Source organism: Heptranchias perlo, chromosome 28 (genome assembly GCF_035084215.1).
Source record: "Heptranchias perlo isolate sHepPer1 chromosome 28, sHepPer1.hap1, whole genome shotgun sequence".
Classification (NCBI taxonomy): Eukaryota; Metazoa; Chordata; class Chondrichthyes; order Hexanchiformes; family Hexanchidae; genus Heptranchias; species Heptranchias perlo.
In genome coordinates, this window is record NC_090352.1 from 8,574,167 (window position 1) to 8,591,088 (window position 16,922).

General features: G+C 43.3%; 1 protein-coding gene across 1 annotated transcript in view; it reads right to left on the reverse strand.

Annotated features, from left to right (window-relative positions):
• Window positions 1-12,186, reverse strand: part of bckdk (branched chain ketoacid dehydrogenase kinase) — an 83,143-nt gene extending 70,957 nt beyond the window's left edge. The window contains exon 1 of the mRNA XM_068008003.1: window positions 11,640-12,186. Within this exon, the coding sequence (XP_067864104.1) occupies window positions 11,640-11,915 (276 nt within the window). The 5' untranslated portion in view covers window positions 11,916-12,186. The remainder of the gene's footprint in view (window positions 1-11,639) is intronic.
• Between the last annotated feature and the right edge of the window lie 4,736 nt (window positions 12,187-16,922).

Sequence of the window (16,922 nt, forward strand, 5' to 3'; positions counted from 1 at the left end):
GTATCCCCCACGATGACGGCATCGCTGCGACAGCATCAATACTCAACACCAACAACAGCCAATCTCCGGAAGCCATCCTACAACTCATCCGCTTCATCCTGGATCACAATGTCTTCACCTTCGATAACCAGTTCTTTACCCAAACACACGGAACAGCCATGGGGACCAAATTCGCACCCCAATACGCCAACATTTTCATGCACAAGTTCGAGCAGGACTTCTTCACTGCACAAGACCTCCAACCAACACTATACACCAGATACATCGACGACATTTTCTTTCTATGGACCCACGGCAAGGAATCACTAAAGAGACTACACGATAACATCAACAAGTTCCATCCCACCATCAAGCTCACCATGGACTACTCCTCAGAATCAGTTTCTTTCTTGGACACACGAATCTCCATCAAAGACGGGCACCTCAGCACCTCACTCTACCGCAAGCCCACGGACAACCTCACGATGCTCCACTTTTCCAGCTTCCACCCTAACCACGTCAAAGAGGCCATCCCCTATGGACAGGCCCTGCGAATACACAGGGTCTGCTCAGACGAGGAGGAACGCGATGGACACCTACAGACGCTGAAAGACGCCCTAGTAAGAACGGGATATGACGCTCGACTCATCGATCGACAGTTCCGACGGGCCACAGCAAAAAATCGCATAGACCTCCTCAGGAGACTAACACGGGACGCAACCAACAGAGTACCCTTTGTCGTCCAGTACTTCCCCGGAGCGGAGAAACTACGCCATGTTCTCCGCAGCCTTCAACATGTCATCAATGAGGACAAACACCTCGCTATGGCCATCCCCACACCTCCACTACTCGCCTTTAAACAGCCACCCAACCTCAAACAGACCATCGTTCGCAGCAAACTACCTAGCTTTCAAGAGAACAGCGTCCACGACGCCACACAACCCTGCCACGGTAACCTCTGCAAGACATGCCAGATCATCGACACAGATACCACCATCACACGAGATGACACCACCCACCAGGTGCATGGTTCATACTCCTGTGACTCAGCCAACGTTGTCTACCTCATACGTTGCAGGAAAGGATGCCCCAGAGCATGGTACATTGGCGAGACCATGCAGACGCTGCGACAACGGATGAACGGACACCGCGCAACAATCGCCAAACAGGAGGGTTCCCTCCCAGTCGGGGAACACTTCAGCAGTCATGGACATTCATCCACCGACCTTCGGGTAAGCGTACTCCAAGGCGGCCTTCGAGACACACGACAACGCAAAATCGTCGAGCAGAAATTGATAGCCAAGTTCCGCACCCATGAGGACGGCCTCAACCGGGATCTTGGGTTCATGTCACGCTACACGTTACCCCACCAGCGAACAAATGTTATCTGTTTTTAATATAATGGGTCATTTGCTGGCTCTCTCTGCCTTCCGGATGTTTCTGCCTCTCTCTGTGTTTTTTTTTCTCTGTTTTTTTTCCCTGTTTGTTTTTTTGTTGAATGTGTATTCGGGGGTTCTGCAGGTAACACCTCTCTGTCTGAACACGGTGATTGCCTTGGCAACGGGCAGTTGCAGGGGCAGTCTGTAAACACCATGTATTGTTCAATATGTATAAATGCGTAGGCTTCAAGGAGATCTTGAAACATTTGCCTGAGGAAGGAGAAAATCTCCGAAAGCTTGTGAATTTAAAATAAAATTGCTGGACTATAACTTGGTGTTGTAAAATTGTTTACAATACTAATCCCAGAGTGTGCTACACACTCCGTGGATGTGTTATACTAATTAGTGAGTGTGCTATATACTCCTGGGATGTGTTATACTAATTGGTGAGTGTGCTACACACTCCTGGGACGTTATACTAATTAGTGAGTGGCTACACACTCCGTGGGTGTGTTATACTGATTAGTGAGTGTGCTACACATTCTGAATATGTTACACTAATTAGTGAGTGTGCTACACACTTCTTGAGTCTTATACTAATCCTGGGTGTGCTGCAGTACTCCTTGCGTATGTTATATTAAACCCTGAATCTACTGCACTGTTCCCTGAACGTATTATACTATTCCAAGTGCTGCACTACTCGCTGAATGTATTATACTAATCCCGAGTGTGTTGTACTACTTCCTGAATGTATTATACTAATCCCGAGTGTGTTGTACTACTTCCTGAATGTGTTATACTAATCCTTAGTGTGTTGTACTACTTCTTGAATGTATTATACTAATCCCGAGTGTGTTGTCCTACTTCCTGAATGTGTTATACTAATTCCGAGTGTGTTGTACTACTTCCTGAATGTGTTATACTAATCCCGAGTGTGTTGTACTACTTCCTGAATGTGTTATACTAATCCCGAGTGTGTTGTCCTACTTCCTGAATGTGTTATACTAATTCCGAGTGTGTTGTACTACTTCCTGAATGTGTTATACTAATCCCGAGTGTGTTGTACTACTTCTTGAATGTATTATACTAATCCCGAGTGTATTACACTACTTCCTGAATGTGTTATACTAATCCCGAGTGTGTTGTCCTACTTCCTGAATGTGTTATACTAATCCCGAGTGTGTTGTACTACTTCTTGAATGTGTTATACTAATTCCGAGTGTGTTGTACTACTTCCTGAATGTGTTATACTAATCCCGAGTGTGTTGTACTACTTCCTGAATGTATTACACTAATCTCGAGTGTGTTGTACTACTTCCTGAATGTGTTATACTAATCCCGAGTGTGTTGTCCTACTTCCTGAATGTGTTACACTAATCCCGAGTGTGTTGTACTACTTCTTGAATGTGTTATACTAATTCCGAGTGTGTTGTACTACTTCCTGAATGTGTTATACCAATCCCGAGTGTGTTGTACTACTTCCTGAATGTGTTATACTAATCCCGAGTGTGTTGTACTACTTCTTGAATGTATTATACTAATCCCGAGTGTATTATACTAATCCCGAGTGTGTTGTACTACTTCCTGAATGTGTTATACTAATCCCGAGTGTGTTGTACTACTTCTTGAATGTGTTATACTAATCCCGAGTGTGTTGTACTACTTCCTGAATGTGTTATACTAATCCCGAGTGTGTTGTACTACTTCTTGAATGTGTTCTACTAATCCCGAGTGTGTTGTACTACTTCCTGAATGTGTTATACTAATTACGAGTGTGTTGTACACTCGCTGAATGTGTTAAACGAATCCCCAAGTGTGCTGCACTGCTCCTACAAAGATTACAGGGGATTCCATATTCCCGCTGGCCGAGTCCTGAAGGACATAGCTGCCAGCCTGGGTCTGTGGCAGGTGGTGAACGAACCAACACGAGGGAAAAACTTACTTGACCTCGTCCTCACCAATCTACCTGTCGCAAATGCATCTGTCCATGACAGTATTGCTAGGAGTGACCACCGCACAGTCCTCATGGAGACGAAGTCCCGTCTTCGCACTGAGGACACCATCCAATATGTTGTTCGGCACTACCGCCGTGCTAAATGTATTATACGAATCCCGAGTGTGCTGTACTACTTCCTGTGGGCCATCAGCAGCAGCAGGGTTGTATTCCAGCACAATCTGTAACCTCATGGCCCGGCATATTCCTCACTCTACCATTACTAACAAGCCAGGGGATCAACCCTGGTTCAGTGAGGAGTGTGGAAGAGCATGCCAGGAGCAGCATCAGGCGTACCTAAAAATGAGGTGCCAACCTGGTGAAGCTACAAATCAGGACTACATGCATGCTAAACAGCGGAAGCAACATGGTATAGACAGAGCTAAGCGATTGCACAACCAATGGATCAGATCAAAGCTCTGCAGTCCTGCCACATCCAGTCGTTAATGGTGGTGGACAATTAAACAACTAACGGGAGGAGGAGGCTCTGCAAACATCCCCATCCTCAATGATGGCGGAGTCCAGCACGTGAATGCAAAAGACAAGGCTGAAGCGTTTGCAACCACCTTCAGCCAGAAGTGCCGGGTGGATGATCCATCTCGGCCTCCTCCCGATATCTCCACCATCACAGAAGCCAGTCTTCAGCCAATTCAATTCACTCCACGTGATATCAAAAAACGGCTGAGTGCACTGGATACAGCAAAGGCCATGAGCCCCGACAACATCCCGGCTGTAGTGCTGAAGACTTGTGCTCCAGAACTAGCTGCGCCTCTAGCCAAGCTGTTCCAGTACAGCTACAACACTGGCATCTACCCGACAATGTGGAAAATTGCCCAGGTATGTCCTGTCCACAAAAAGCAGGACAAATCCAATCCGGCCAATTACCCCTCATCAGTCTATTCTCAATCATCAGCAAAGTGATGGAAGGTGTCGTCGACAGTGCTATCAAGCGGCACTTACTCACCAATAACCTGCTCACCAATGCTCAGTTTGGGTTCCACCAGGACCACTCGGCTCCAGACCTCATTACAGCCTTGGTCCAAACATGGACAAAAGAGCTGAATTCCAAAGGTGAGGGGAGAGTGACTGCCCTTGACCGAGTGTGGCACCAAGGAGCCCTAGTAAAATTGAAGTCAATGGGAATCAGGAGGAAAAACTCTCCAGTGGCTGGAGTCATACCTAGCACAAAGGAAGATGGTAGTGGTTGTTGGAGGCCAATCATCACAGCCCCAGGGCATTGCTACATGAGTTCCTCAGGCAGTGTCCTAGGCCCAACCATCTTCAGCTGCTTCATCAGTGATCTTCCCTCCATCATAAGGTCAGAAATGGGGATGTTCGCTGATGATTGCACAGTGTTCAGTTCCATTCGCAACCCCACGAATAATGAAGCAGTCCCAGCCCGCATGCAGCAAGACCTGGACAACATCCAGACTTGGGCTCATAAGTGGCAAGTAACATTCGCGCCAGACAAGTGCCAGGCAATGACCATCTCCAACAAGAGAGAGTCTAACCACCTCCCCTTGACATTCAACGGCATTACCATCGCCGAATCCCCCATCAACATCCTGGGGGTCACCATTGATCAGAAACATAACTGGACCAGCCATATAAATACTGCGGCTACAACAGCAGGTCAGAGGCTGGGTATTCTGCGGCAAGTGACTCACCTCCTGACTCCCCAAAGCCTTTCCACCATCTACAAGGCACAAGTCAGGAGTGTGATGGAATACTCTCCACTTGCCTGGATGAGTGCAGCTCCAACAACACTCAAGAAGATCGACACCATCCAGGACAAAGTAGCCCGCTTGATTGGCACCCCATCCACTACCCTAAACATTCACTCCCTTCACCACCGGCGTACAGTGGCTGCAGTGTGTACCATCCACAGGATGCACTGCAGCAACTCGCCAAGGCTTCTTCGACAGCACCTTCCAAACCCGCAACCTCTACCACCTAGAAGGACAAGAGCAGCAGGTACATGGGAACAACACCACCTGCACGTTCCCCTCCAAGTCACACACCATCCCGACTTGGAAATATATCGCCGTACCTTCATCGTCGCTGGATCAAAATCCTGGAACTCCCTTCCTAACAGCACTGTGGGAGAACCTTCACCACACGGACTGCAACGGTTCAAGAAGGCAGCTCACCACCACCTTCTCAAGGGCAATTAGGGTTGGACAATAAGTGCCGGCCTCGCCAGCGACGCCCACATCCCATGAACGAATAAAAAAAAACAGGATGCAGTGCACAGAAAGCGCATCTCAGGAATGCATGGAGACACAGGCTGTGCGCCAGTGATTTCCCAATGGTGTGTTCCCTGAACATGCTGGATCACGGAATCACCCCTTTAATTACAGTAATTTTAATAAAACAGGAACAGCATTGTAATTTTCCAAATGGGATTGTGTAAGGGCCGACTTCAATTAACCTGTGAGCTTTCATTTCTCTAGATGCAAAATAAATTTTAACAGGAATATGTACAGCAACATCCCAGACACCTGCTGTAGATAACATACTTTCTATTGCTTGACTGATCAGCCCTAATCATTTATCACAAGAGAATTCCTGACTCAAGTTTAAGAACAACTTGATTCTCATCAATGCTGCATTGTTTTTTTTGCTGAGATATCTTTCTAAGCATCATTCCGTACGTCAATCGAATGGCATTACTCATGCATGAGCCTTGACAATGCACAATGGCAAGCTATACATCCACAAAGGCATCATAGCAGACTCCAATTCTGTCCTCATATAATATCCACAAGTGCACACTTCCAGTAGGGGTTGTTAGACAGAGATCAGGAGGGAAGGAACGCCGACCGATTTGCCCTTCCCTAACCCAGGGCATTGAAAGTATCTATCACTGCCGTGGATAACTCAACAGGGATTGGGGATTAGACCTGGGAGTTCAATGAATAAAGTTTCTGAGCCATTGCGGGGAGCTTGCTATTTATGCATCAGAAGTTCTGTAAACACAAATGGGGTTTGCACTTTTGTGTCCCTAGGCTAGGAAGGGAAAAAAGAATATCTAGAATTCCCACTCCTGACTGCTATTCAATGAGCCCTGATCAAAAGTACAAGCATGTGAATGTTGGGTGAAGACAGGACTGGTTAATTGAAGAGCCTGCTGACAGTCACTGACATGCTCACACACACAAAGACTTGAGAGAAAAGTACTGCAAGGCTGCCAATCCCCATGGGACTGCACCCTAGCAAGAGTCATTGGTTGTCTTCTGGAGAGGAAGCAATATGTTTGTAGCTATATTGGTGGCTGACTCTGTACAGTGTCATTGTGCTTTACAGGAGAATATTATTGTGGAGTATTTGCATTGTGAGAACTACACACTGTTCACTTTTGAGTGGTATGCTAAATGTGCAGTAACTGAATTCTTAATTTAATGAACATGCTCTTGCAGCCTGAATCACCCACACTGAAACTAAGATACAACTGTTTGAAAACCATATCTTATATATAAAAATTCCATTTATTAAAAATTCCATTTAATGTCAAGTATCTACATTATCAGTACATTTTTTGGGACGGACAGGTTTGTTCTGAACTGCTGGCTCACATGAGAACGCAGCTACAGGTAAGAGATCAGTGGCAGATGCGGTTAGGCAGAATATACTGGCATCTCACACAACTACCCCAAGTACTTAATTCCTCAGCTCTTTAATTCCAGCCTCAGTGTTAGCACAAAGCAATCAATCTGGTATTACACTGGACCATGGCAATGAAGGTTTCTGTGACGGAGCAGCATTGACCAAATTGGGAATCCAGATGTAGCTAATTGCATTTCTGATTAGCAAATAAAAAATGAGTAATAGACACCATCATTGGGCATATGATCAATAATCATATTTGCACAGCATATGCACATGTACTTTAATTTTTTTTTGCCTTTGTTAGTAAAATGGTAAGACTAAAAGCAAAGAGTGTGAGTGTTTTTGATTGTTATGAGTGCTTTAGTTCCTTAGTTACTGAATGGTGATAGATGTTTGTTAAGTAAATGTACTCGTGAAGTACATTTACCGGTACTGTGTGTGAAAGATGCTTTTTTATTAAATTAGTGCCTGTAGCTAAAATGGTGTCTCCATAAGAACATAAGAAATAGGAGCAGGAGTAGGCCATAAGGCCCCTCGAGCCTGTTCCGCCATTCAATAAGATCATGGCTGATCTTCAACCTCAAACTTCCACTCTCCTGCCCGATCTCCATATCCCTTGATTCCCTTAGAGTCCAAAAATCTATTGCTCTCAGTCTTCAATATACTCAACAACTGAGCATCCACCGCCCTCTGGGGTACAGAATTCCAAATATTCATGACCCTGAGTGAAGAAATTCCTCCTTATCTCAGTCCTAAATGTTCGACCCCTTATCTTGAGAGTATGACCCCTAGTTCTAGACTCTCCAGCCAGGGGAAACTCCTCTCAGCATCTACCCGGTAAAGCCCTCTTAAAATGTTATATGTTTCAATGAGATCACCTCTCATTCTTCTAAACGCCAGAGAGTTTGGGCCCATTCTACTCAATGCTCTCATCCCAGGAATTAATCTAGTGAACTTTCGTTGCACTGCCTCTAGGGCAATTATATCCTTCCTTAGATAAGGAGACCAAAACTGCACACTGTGCTCCAGGTGTGGTCTCACCAAAGCCCTGTACAATTGCAGCAAGACTTCCTTACTCTTGTACTCCAACCCCCTTGCAATAAAGGCCAACATACCATTTGTCTTACTGATTGCTTGCTGTACCTGCATGTTAACTTTCTGTGTTTCGTGTACAAGGACACCCAAATTCCTCTGAAAACCAACATTTAATAGTTTCTCACCATTTAAAAAATTATTTTGTTTTTTTTATTCTTCCTACCAAAGTGAATAACCTCACATTTCCTCATATTATACTCCATCTGCCACCTTCCTGCCACTCACTTAACCTGTCGATATCCCTTTGTAGACTCTGTGTCCTCCTAACAGCTTACTTTCCCACCTAGCTTTGTATAGTCAGAAAACTTGGACACATTACACTTGGTCCCTTCAATCTAAGTCATTAATATAGATTGTAAATAGCTGAGGCCCAAGCACCGATCCCTGCGGCATCCCATAAGTTACAACCTACCAACAAGAAAATGACCCGTTTATTCCTACTCTCTGTTCTCTGTCCGTTAACCAATCCTCAACCCATGCTAATATATTACCCCCAATCCCATGAGCCCTAATCTTGTGTAACAACTTATGTGACACTTTATCGAATGCCCTTTGAGAATCCAAATATACTACATCCACTGGTTCCCTCCTTATCTACCCTGCTAGTTACACCCTAAAAAAATTCTAATAGATTTGTCAAACACTATTTCCCTTTCATAAAACAGTGTTGACTCTGCCTAATCATATTATGATTTTCTAAGTGCCCTGTTACCAATCCTTAATAATAAATTCTAGCATTTTCCCTACTACTGATGTCAGGCTAACTGGCCTTTAGTAGCCTGTTTTCTCTCTCCCTCCCTTCTTGAACAGCAGTGTTGCATTTGCTACCTTCCAATCCACATGGACCGGTCTAGAATCTAGGGAATTTTGGAAGATCAAAACCAATGCATCCACTATCTTTGCACACACCTCTTAAATCCCTAGGATGTAGGCCATCAGGTCCAGGGGATTTGTCAACTTTTAGTCCCATTAATTTTTCTAAAACTTTTTCTTTACTAATCTTAATTACTTTAAGTTCCTCCCTCTCATTAGACCCTTGGTTCCCCACTATTTCCAGTATGTTTTTTGTGTCTTCTACAGTGAAGACAGATACAAAATATTTGTTTAACATCTGTGCCATTTCCTTATTCCCCATTATAATTTCTCCTGTCTCAGCCTCTAAGGGACCCACGTTTACTTTGGCTACTCTCTTCCTTTTTAACATACTTGTAGAAGCTCTTACAATCTGTTTTTATATTTCTTGCTCGTTTACTCTCGTATTTAATTTTCTCCCTCTATCAATTTCTTGGTCATCCTTTGTAGATTTCTAAAACCCTCCTACTAGTCAGGCTTAACACTCTTTTTGGCAACATTGTAAGCCTCTTTTAATTCAATGCTATTCTTAACTTCTCTAATTAGCCACGGTGGGATCACTTTTCCTGTGGAGTTTTTATTTCTCAGAGGTATGTATATTCGCTGGGAATTATGAATTATTTCTTTAAATGTTCGCCATTGCTTATCTACTGTCATATCTTTTAATCTGATTTCCCAATCTACCTTAGCCAACTCGCCCATCATACCTACACAATTGGCCTTGTTTAAATTTAAGACCCTAGTTTTGGACTTAACTACATCACTCTCAAACTCAATGTAAAACGATATCATATTATGATCACTCTTCCACAGAGGATCCGTTATTATAAGATTACTAAATAATCCTGTCTCATTACACAATACTAGATTTAAAATAGCCTGTTCCCTAGTTGGTTCCTCGACATATTGTTCAGGAAATTGTCTCAGAAGCATTCCATGAACTCATCCTCCAAACTACTTTTGCCAATTTGGTTTGCCCACTCCATGTGAAGATTAAAGTTCCCCATGATTATTGCATTACCCTTGTTACATGCTCCTCTAATTGCCTGATTTATACTCTGTCCAACACTATAACTACTGTTAGGGGGCCTATAAACTACTCCCACCAGTGTTTTCTGTCCCTTGTTATTTCTTCGCTCCACCCATACGGATTCTACGTCCCGATTTTCTGAGCTAAGAGCCTTTCTCACTACTGCCTTTATCTCATCCTTTATTATCAGGGCTACCCCCACCCTCCCTTTCCACTGTGCCTATCTTTTCTAAAAGTCAAGTACCCTGGAATATTGGTTCCCAAGCTTGGTCACCCTGCTACCATGTCTCAGTAATGACTACTAGATCAAACCTATTTATCTCTATTTGTACCATTATTTCATCTATCTTGTTACAAATGCTTCACGCATTCAGATACAGCGACTTTAATTTTAACTTCTAACTCTCCCCCCCCCCCCCCCTGATGTGACCTTAGTCCGATTCCTATTGGACAGCACTCCGATAGAAAATATCAAAACTCTTCTGGGAAATGAGACTTTGCACAACGATGCACAACAACACTTTTGTGTTTGTAGAGGGGTTTTGTCTAAGACACACATGAAATTAAAACGACAGTCAATCAATTTTCAGCACTACCTGCCCATGGTTCTAAATTAGAATCAGCAGATTTATAAAATTAGTGAAGCCAATGGACTTTTCCTGTTTCCAGAAAAATGTTATTTTCAGTTCCAGGAAGGGGGACGATAACATGCAAGTTATCTCTAGCTGCCCCCCTCATCGACACCTAGTGGTCAGATACAGGGGGGCACACTGGCTGAGGCTCTTGACCAGAGGTTAGTGTATAGTGCAGAGGAGAGCCCCATAGGGAGAAATGATCATTTTTTTAAAAATTGGGGAAGTGACCAGCGTCCATGATCCCTGCCCAGTATAAATGGGGGAAGAGGAGGCGTAAGAGAATAAATTAACACCTCCAACAGCTCTCAAGGATTGGTTCCGGCAGCTCATGCATTTCTTCGGAAAACATTAGATGCCTTTTATTATTCTGCACATACAGGCTTGGTGGAGGATTTTTTTTCTCTCAAGTCGGATTTTACACGTGCTGTACAAGGCGACGCTCAAAAGCAGGGATCATAGGGGTGGATTTTGAAGTAAACAGCATTCACCGGCAGATCCTCGAACAGAAGAGCACAATGCTATTTTAAGCTGTTAGTTAAAAATAAATTATACCACTTTTTAAAATAGGATTGATAATACTCAATCGCACAGGCAGGAAATACCGATTAGTTAGTTCTTCGCTTCTCGATAGTAGCGACTGAAAAAATTCTGAGCAAGTATAAAGGCATTCTGTAGTAAACAGGCTGGGGGATGGGGAGATCATCTTTCAGTCACAACTGTGTTCTGTCGGAAGGCCATGCACAACTTAGAACTCAACTGTAACAAATAAGATATCTGCAGCTTCCTAAAACATATAGATAGATAGATAGATATGGTAGGATCTATATATATATATATATATATAAACACTAATACTTAACGTTAACCTAAATAATTGCACCCCTATTCAAATTTAAACAGGGCTTGAAATCCGTGTAGTATTTACTAACCCAGATATTTGGGTTTAATTATTCGCTGGATGTAAAGTGTTATTTAGTATTTATCGCCGTAGTCATTTTGAAAGTGCGCCCCCGTCCTCCTCTGTAAAAACACAAGCTTGGAAAAGACAAAAGATATATTATCTTGACCTTTTCAGCTGCTGCATCTATCGCAGATTGATTGTAGAAAGTGGTGACAGTTTTAGATCTTTCCCTGGCTAGTTCAGAATAGCCTGTCATGGAGGAGGTGGACCTCCGCCTCTTCAAGGTGAACCCGCCTGCAGGACTCAACGGGGTTGCAGCGGCGCCGAGAACGGGAGAAACAGGGCATGGATACAATCTGAGTGGATACAGTCTGGATCCTCCACCCTTGGCACACAACACGGTCAGCACGACTGCTCGACCTCCTGATATGTTGGCCATCATTTCCACCTTGGGGGTTTGTTTTTTTTTTAGCCTGCTGGCTGCACGCAGCCTTTTCACCCTTCCGATGTCGTTTTACCCCCTTCCTATGACTGTTTTTTTTTTAGTCCATTGACAAACGCATTAGATCTTTGCTTTCCGTGAAATTTTGGCTACTTGGGGAAGCCCAACAGCCCTCACGATCCACATCCATCTTGCAGCTTGAGACCCGGACGCCAGCTTAAAACTCACTGCTTGTGTCTTTCACTCGTGCAACAAGCTCACTGGGACCGCTGTCCCTTAAGGACAAACAATAACTGCCCAACCTCACTCATTGGCCTGCTCCAGCCTGTCATTTAAATATTAATAACCTCAGCACCAATCGTAAGAAAGAATCTATCCTCCAGCCGTTGGATACTACAGACGTCACGATAAAGCAATTTCGTGTTTCACTGAGATTAAATTTAAAAGAACAGGGTAAAACGCACCAATTCACCTTTTCCATCCAGTGGCTGGATGTTCTGCACTTTCGAACGTAAAACTTTTAACGAGATTTTTTTCCCCCTGATTTAATAAACGCTGTAAACTAATGGGCCATTGTCATCCGCTTCACTGACCCGACCTTGCACCAGGTGTGTAAACAGAGGCATGTGTAATGACATAATCGCATCGCCACTGCCACAAATTTGAACTTTATAAAAACGAAAAATGTATCGTAAAATTCTGCACGAAAGCAACAATATTAGTTAAAAATGGCGCCCTCCCAGCAGCTCACACTGTTAATTGGGTTATTAACTGTTCCAACTAACGATGCCGTTCTACTTCATCCTGAAACCAATATGTTTCTATATTTGTTCAAGCTATTGACATGGCAGATGAAATTTAACGTAGAGGAGTGCGAAGTGTTACATTTTGGCAGGAAGAATGAGGAGAGGCAATATAAACTAAATGGTACAATGTTAAAGGGGGTGCAGGAACAGAGAGATCTGGGGGTGCATGTGCACAAATCTTCAAAGGTGGCAGGAAAAGTTGAGAAAGCGGTTTAAAAAGCATATGGGATCCTGGGCTTTATAAATAGAGGCATAGTGTTCAAAAGCAAGGAAGTTATGTTGAACCTTTATAAAACACTGGTTTGGCTACAACTGTCCAATTCTGGGCACTGCACTTTAGGAAGGATGTAAGCGCTTAGAGAGGGTGCAGAAAAGATTTACTAGAATGGTTCCAGGGATGAGGAACATCAGTTACGTGGATAGACTGGAGAAGCTGGGGTTGTTCTCCTTAGAGCAGAGAAGGTTAAGAGGCGATTTGATAGTAGTGTTCAAAATCATGAAGGGTTCAGATAAAGTAAATAAAGAGAAACTGTTCCCACTGGTGGAAGTGTCAAGAACCAGAGGAAACAGATTTAAGATGATTGGCAAAAGAATCAAAAGTAATGAGGAAAAAAACTTTTACGCAGCGAGTAGTTATGATCTGGAACGCGCTGCCTGAAAGGGTGGTGGAAGCAGATTCAATCGTGGCTTTCAAAAAGGAATTGGATAAATACTTGAAGGGAAAAAATTTGCAGGGCTACGGGGAAAGAGCAGGGGAATGGGACCAACTGGATTGCTCTTACAAAGAGCCAGCACGGGCTCGATGGGCCGAATAGCCTCCTTCTGTTCTGTAACCATTCTATGATTCTATGAAATGCTGTTCTTCGAAGGTTAGGGTTAAAGAACGTTGCTAGGCACAGCAGAGAACTTTACCTTGACAATCAAACAGCCAGCGTTGCAAAGTCCAGCTCAGTAAACGTAGTCACTTTAGCATTGCAAATAGAAAGGATAAACCACAAATCCTGGAAATCAGAAACAAAAATCACAAAATGCTGCAAATTCACAGGTCAGTCAGCATCTGTGGAGAGAAAAGAAAGATTCATTGTTCTGCAGAAGGGTTCCATTCCAAAAGTTAACTTGTCTCAGAAGTAGAAAAGGAATGTACATCCACCTATTCATCTTACTAGATTGTTCTGTCATCATAGTATCATAATAGGTACAGCATAGGAGGAGGCCATTCAGCCCATCATGCCCGTGCCAGCTCTTCAAAAGAGCTAACCAATTAGTCCCATTGCCCTGCTCTTTCCCCATAGCCCTGTAAATGTTTTTCCCTTCAAGTATTTATCTAATTCCTTTTTGACAGTTACTATTGAATCTGCTTCCACCGCCCTTTCAGGCAGTGCATTCCAGATCATAACAACTCGCTGCGTAAAAACGTTTCCTCGTGTCACCTCTGGCTCTTTTGCCAATCACCTTAAATCTGTGTCCTCTGGTTACCGACCCTTCTGCCACCAGAAACAGTTTCTCCTTATTTACTCTGTCAAAACCATTCATGATTTTGAACACTTCTATTAAATCTCCCCTTAACCTTCTCTGTTCTAAGAAGAACAACCCCAGCTTCTCCAATCTTAGGTATTCAATGAAAATTAGTCTTCAAACTCATTATTTGGCAATATGGAAATCTAGAAGCACAGAAATTCCCATAATTCTGAGTTTTCACTGATGCTATTGAAGTCAGAAAATAGTAATCTTTCAAATCAATCACTCTTTGGAAATTTACATGTACCTGTCAATCTGCAATTTTCTCTCATTAACAGCAATTAGCCTTTAACTCACTTCAGGATTTACAGCAGTTAGACTTTGTGGTCTTAAAGGGACAGAACACTTAAAAAGAGCTCCACCTTAGCAGCAGAATAATATTTATAGTTTATTTTATAAACAGCACATCATCTAACATCATGAGCAATGGTATAGGAAATTCATTTATAATAATGAAAATGTTACATCTGATTTAGAACCATAGGCAGCAGCGTAGGATCTGAGCAGCCAGACAAGAGAGAAAGAAGAACAAAAGTAAGTGAAGGGGAAGGAGAGAGAAAAAAAGAGACAAAATATGAATGAGCAAGAGAAAGAAGACTTGCATTTATATCAGGCCTTTCACGACCCCAGGATATTCCAAAACACTTTTCAGCCAATGAAGTACATTAAGCATAGTCACTGTTGTAATGCAGCCAATTTGCACATATCAAAATCTCAAAAAAAGCAATGTGATAATGACCATAGAACCATGGAAGGAGGCCATTCAGCCCATCGAGTCCATGCCGGCTCTATGCAAGAGCAATCCAGCCAGTCCCACTCCCCCGCCCTATAAATTTTTTCCTTTCAAGTACTTATCTAGTTCCCTTTTGAAGGCAATGATTGAATCTGCCTCCACCACCCCCTCGGGCAGTGCATTCCAGATCCTAACCACTCGCTGTGCAAAAAAGCTTTTCCTCATGTCACCTTTGGTTCTTTTGCCAATCACCTTAAATCTGTGTCCTCTGGTTCTTGACCTTTCTGCCAATGGGAACATTTTCTCTCTATCTACTCTGTCTAGACCCTTCATGATTTTGAATACCTCTATATATCAAATCTCCTCGCAGCCGTCTCTGTTCCAAGGAGACCAACCCCAGCTTCTCCAGTCTATCCACGTAACTAAAGTCCCTCATCCCTGGAATCATTCTAGTAAATCTCTTCTGAACCCTCTCTAAGGCTTTCGCATCTTTCCTAACGTGCGGTGCCCAGAACTGATCATAATACTCCAGTTGTGGCCGAACCAGTGTTTTATAAAGGATCATCATGACTTCCATACTTACGTACTCTATGCCTCTATTTATAAACCCCAGGATCCCGTATGCTTTTTTAACCACTTTCAACGATTTGTGCACTCATACCCCCAGATCTCCCTGTTCCTGTACCCTTTTTAGAGCTGTGCCCTCTAGTTTATATTGCCTCTCCTCGTTCTTCCTACCAAAATGTATCACTTCACATTTTTCTGCATTAAATTTCATCTGCCACGTGTCCGCCCATTCCACCAGCCTTTCTATATCCTCTTGTAGTCTATTACTTTCCTCCTCACTGTTTACTACCCTTCCAAGTTTTGTGTCATCTTCAAATTTTGAAATTGTGCCCTGTACACCCAAGTCTAAGTTATTAATATATATCAAGAAAAGCAGTGGTACCAGCACTGACGCCTGGGGAACACCACTGTACACCTCCCTCCAGTCCGAAAAACAACCGTTCACCACTACTATCTGTTTCCCGTCACTTAGCTAATTCTGTATCCATGTTGCTACTGCCCCCTCTATTCCATGGGCCGCAATCCTGATGATAAGCCTATCTTGCAGCACTTTATCAAATACCTTTTGAAAGTCCATATACACCACATCAACTGCATTGTCCTCATCTACCTTCTCTGTTACCTCATCAAAAAACTCTATCAGGTTAGTTAAATATGATTTGCCTTTAACAAATCCATGCTGGCTTTCCCTAATCAATCCACCCTCGTCCAAGTGATTGTTAATTCTGTCCAGGATTATCATTTCTAACAATTGCCCCACCACTGAGTTAAACTGACAGGCCTATAGTTGCTGGGTTTATCCTTACACCCTTTTTTAAACAAGGGTGTAACATTTGTAATTCTCCAGTCCTCTGGCACCACCCATGATCATATTGAATGGCAGAGCAGGCTTGAAGGGCCGACTCCTGCTCCTATTTTCTATGTTTTTACCACCTCTGTATCGAAGGATTTTTGGAAGATTATGGCCAGTATCTCCGCAATTTCCACCCTTACTTCCCTCAGCAACCTAAGATGCATCCCATCCGGACTGGGTGACTTATCTACTTTAAGTACAGCTAGCCTTTCAAGTACCTCTTCTTTATCAATTTTTAGCCCATCCAGTATCTCAACTATACCTTCCTTTACTGATACTCTGGCAGCATCTTCTTCCTTGGTAAAGACAGATGCAAAGTACTCATTTAGAACCTCGGCTATGCCCTCTCCCTCCATGAGTAGATCTCCTTTTTGGTCCCTAATCGGCCCCACCCCTCCTCTTACTACCGTTTACTGTTTACATGCCTGCAGAAGTCTTTTGGATTCCCTTTTATGTTGGCCGCCAGTTTGTTCTCATACTCTCTTTACCCCTCTTATTTCCTTTTTCACTTCCCCTCTGAACTTTCTATA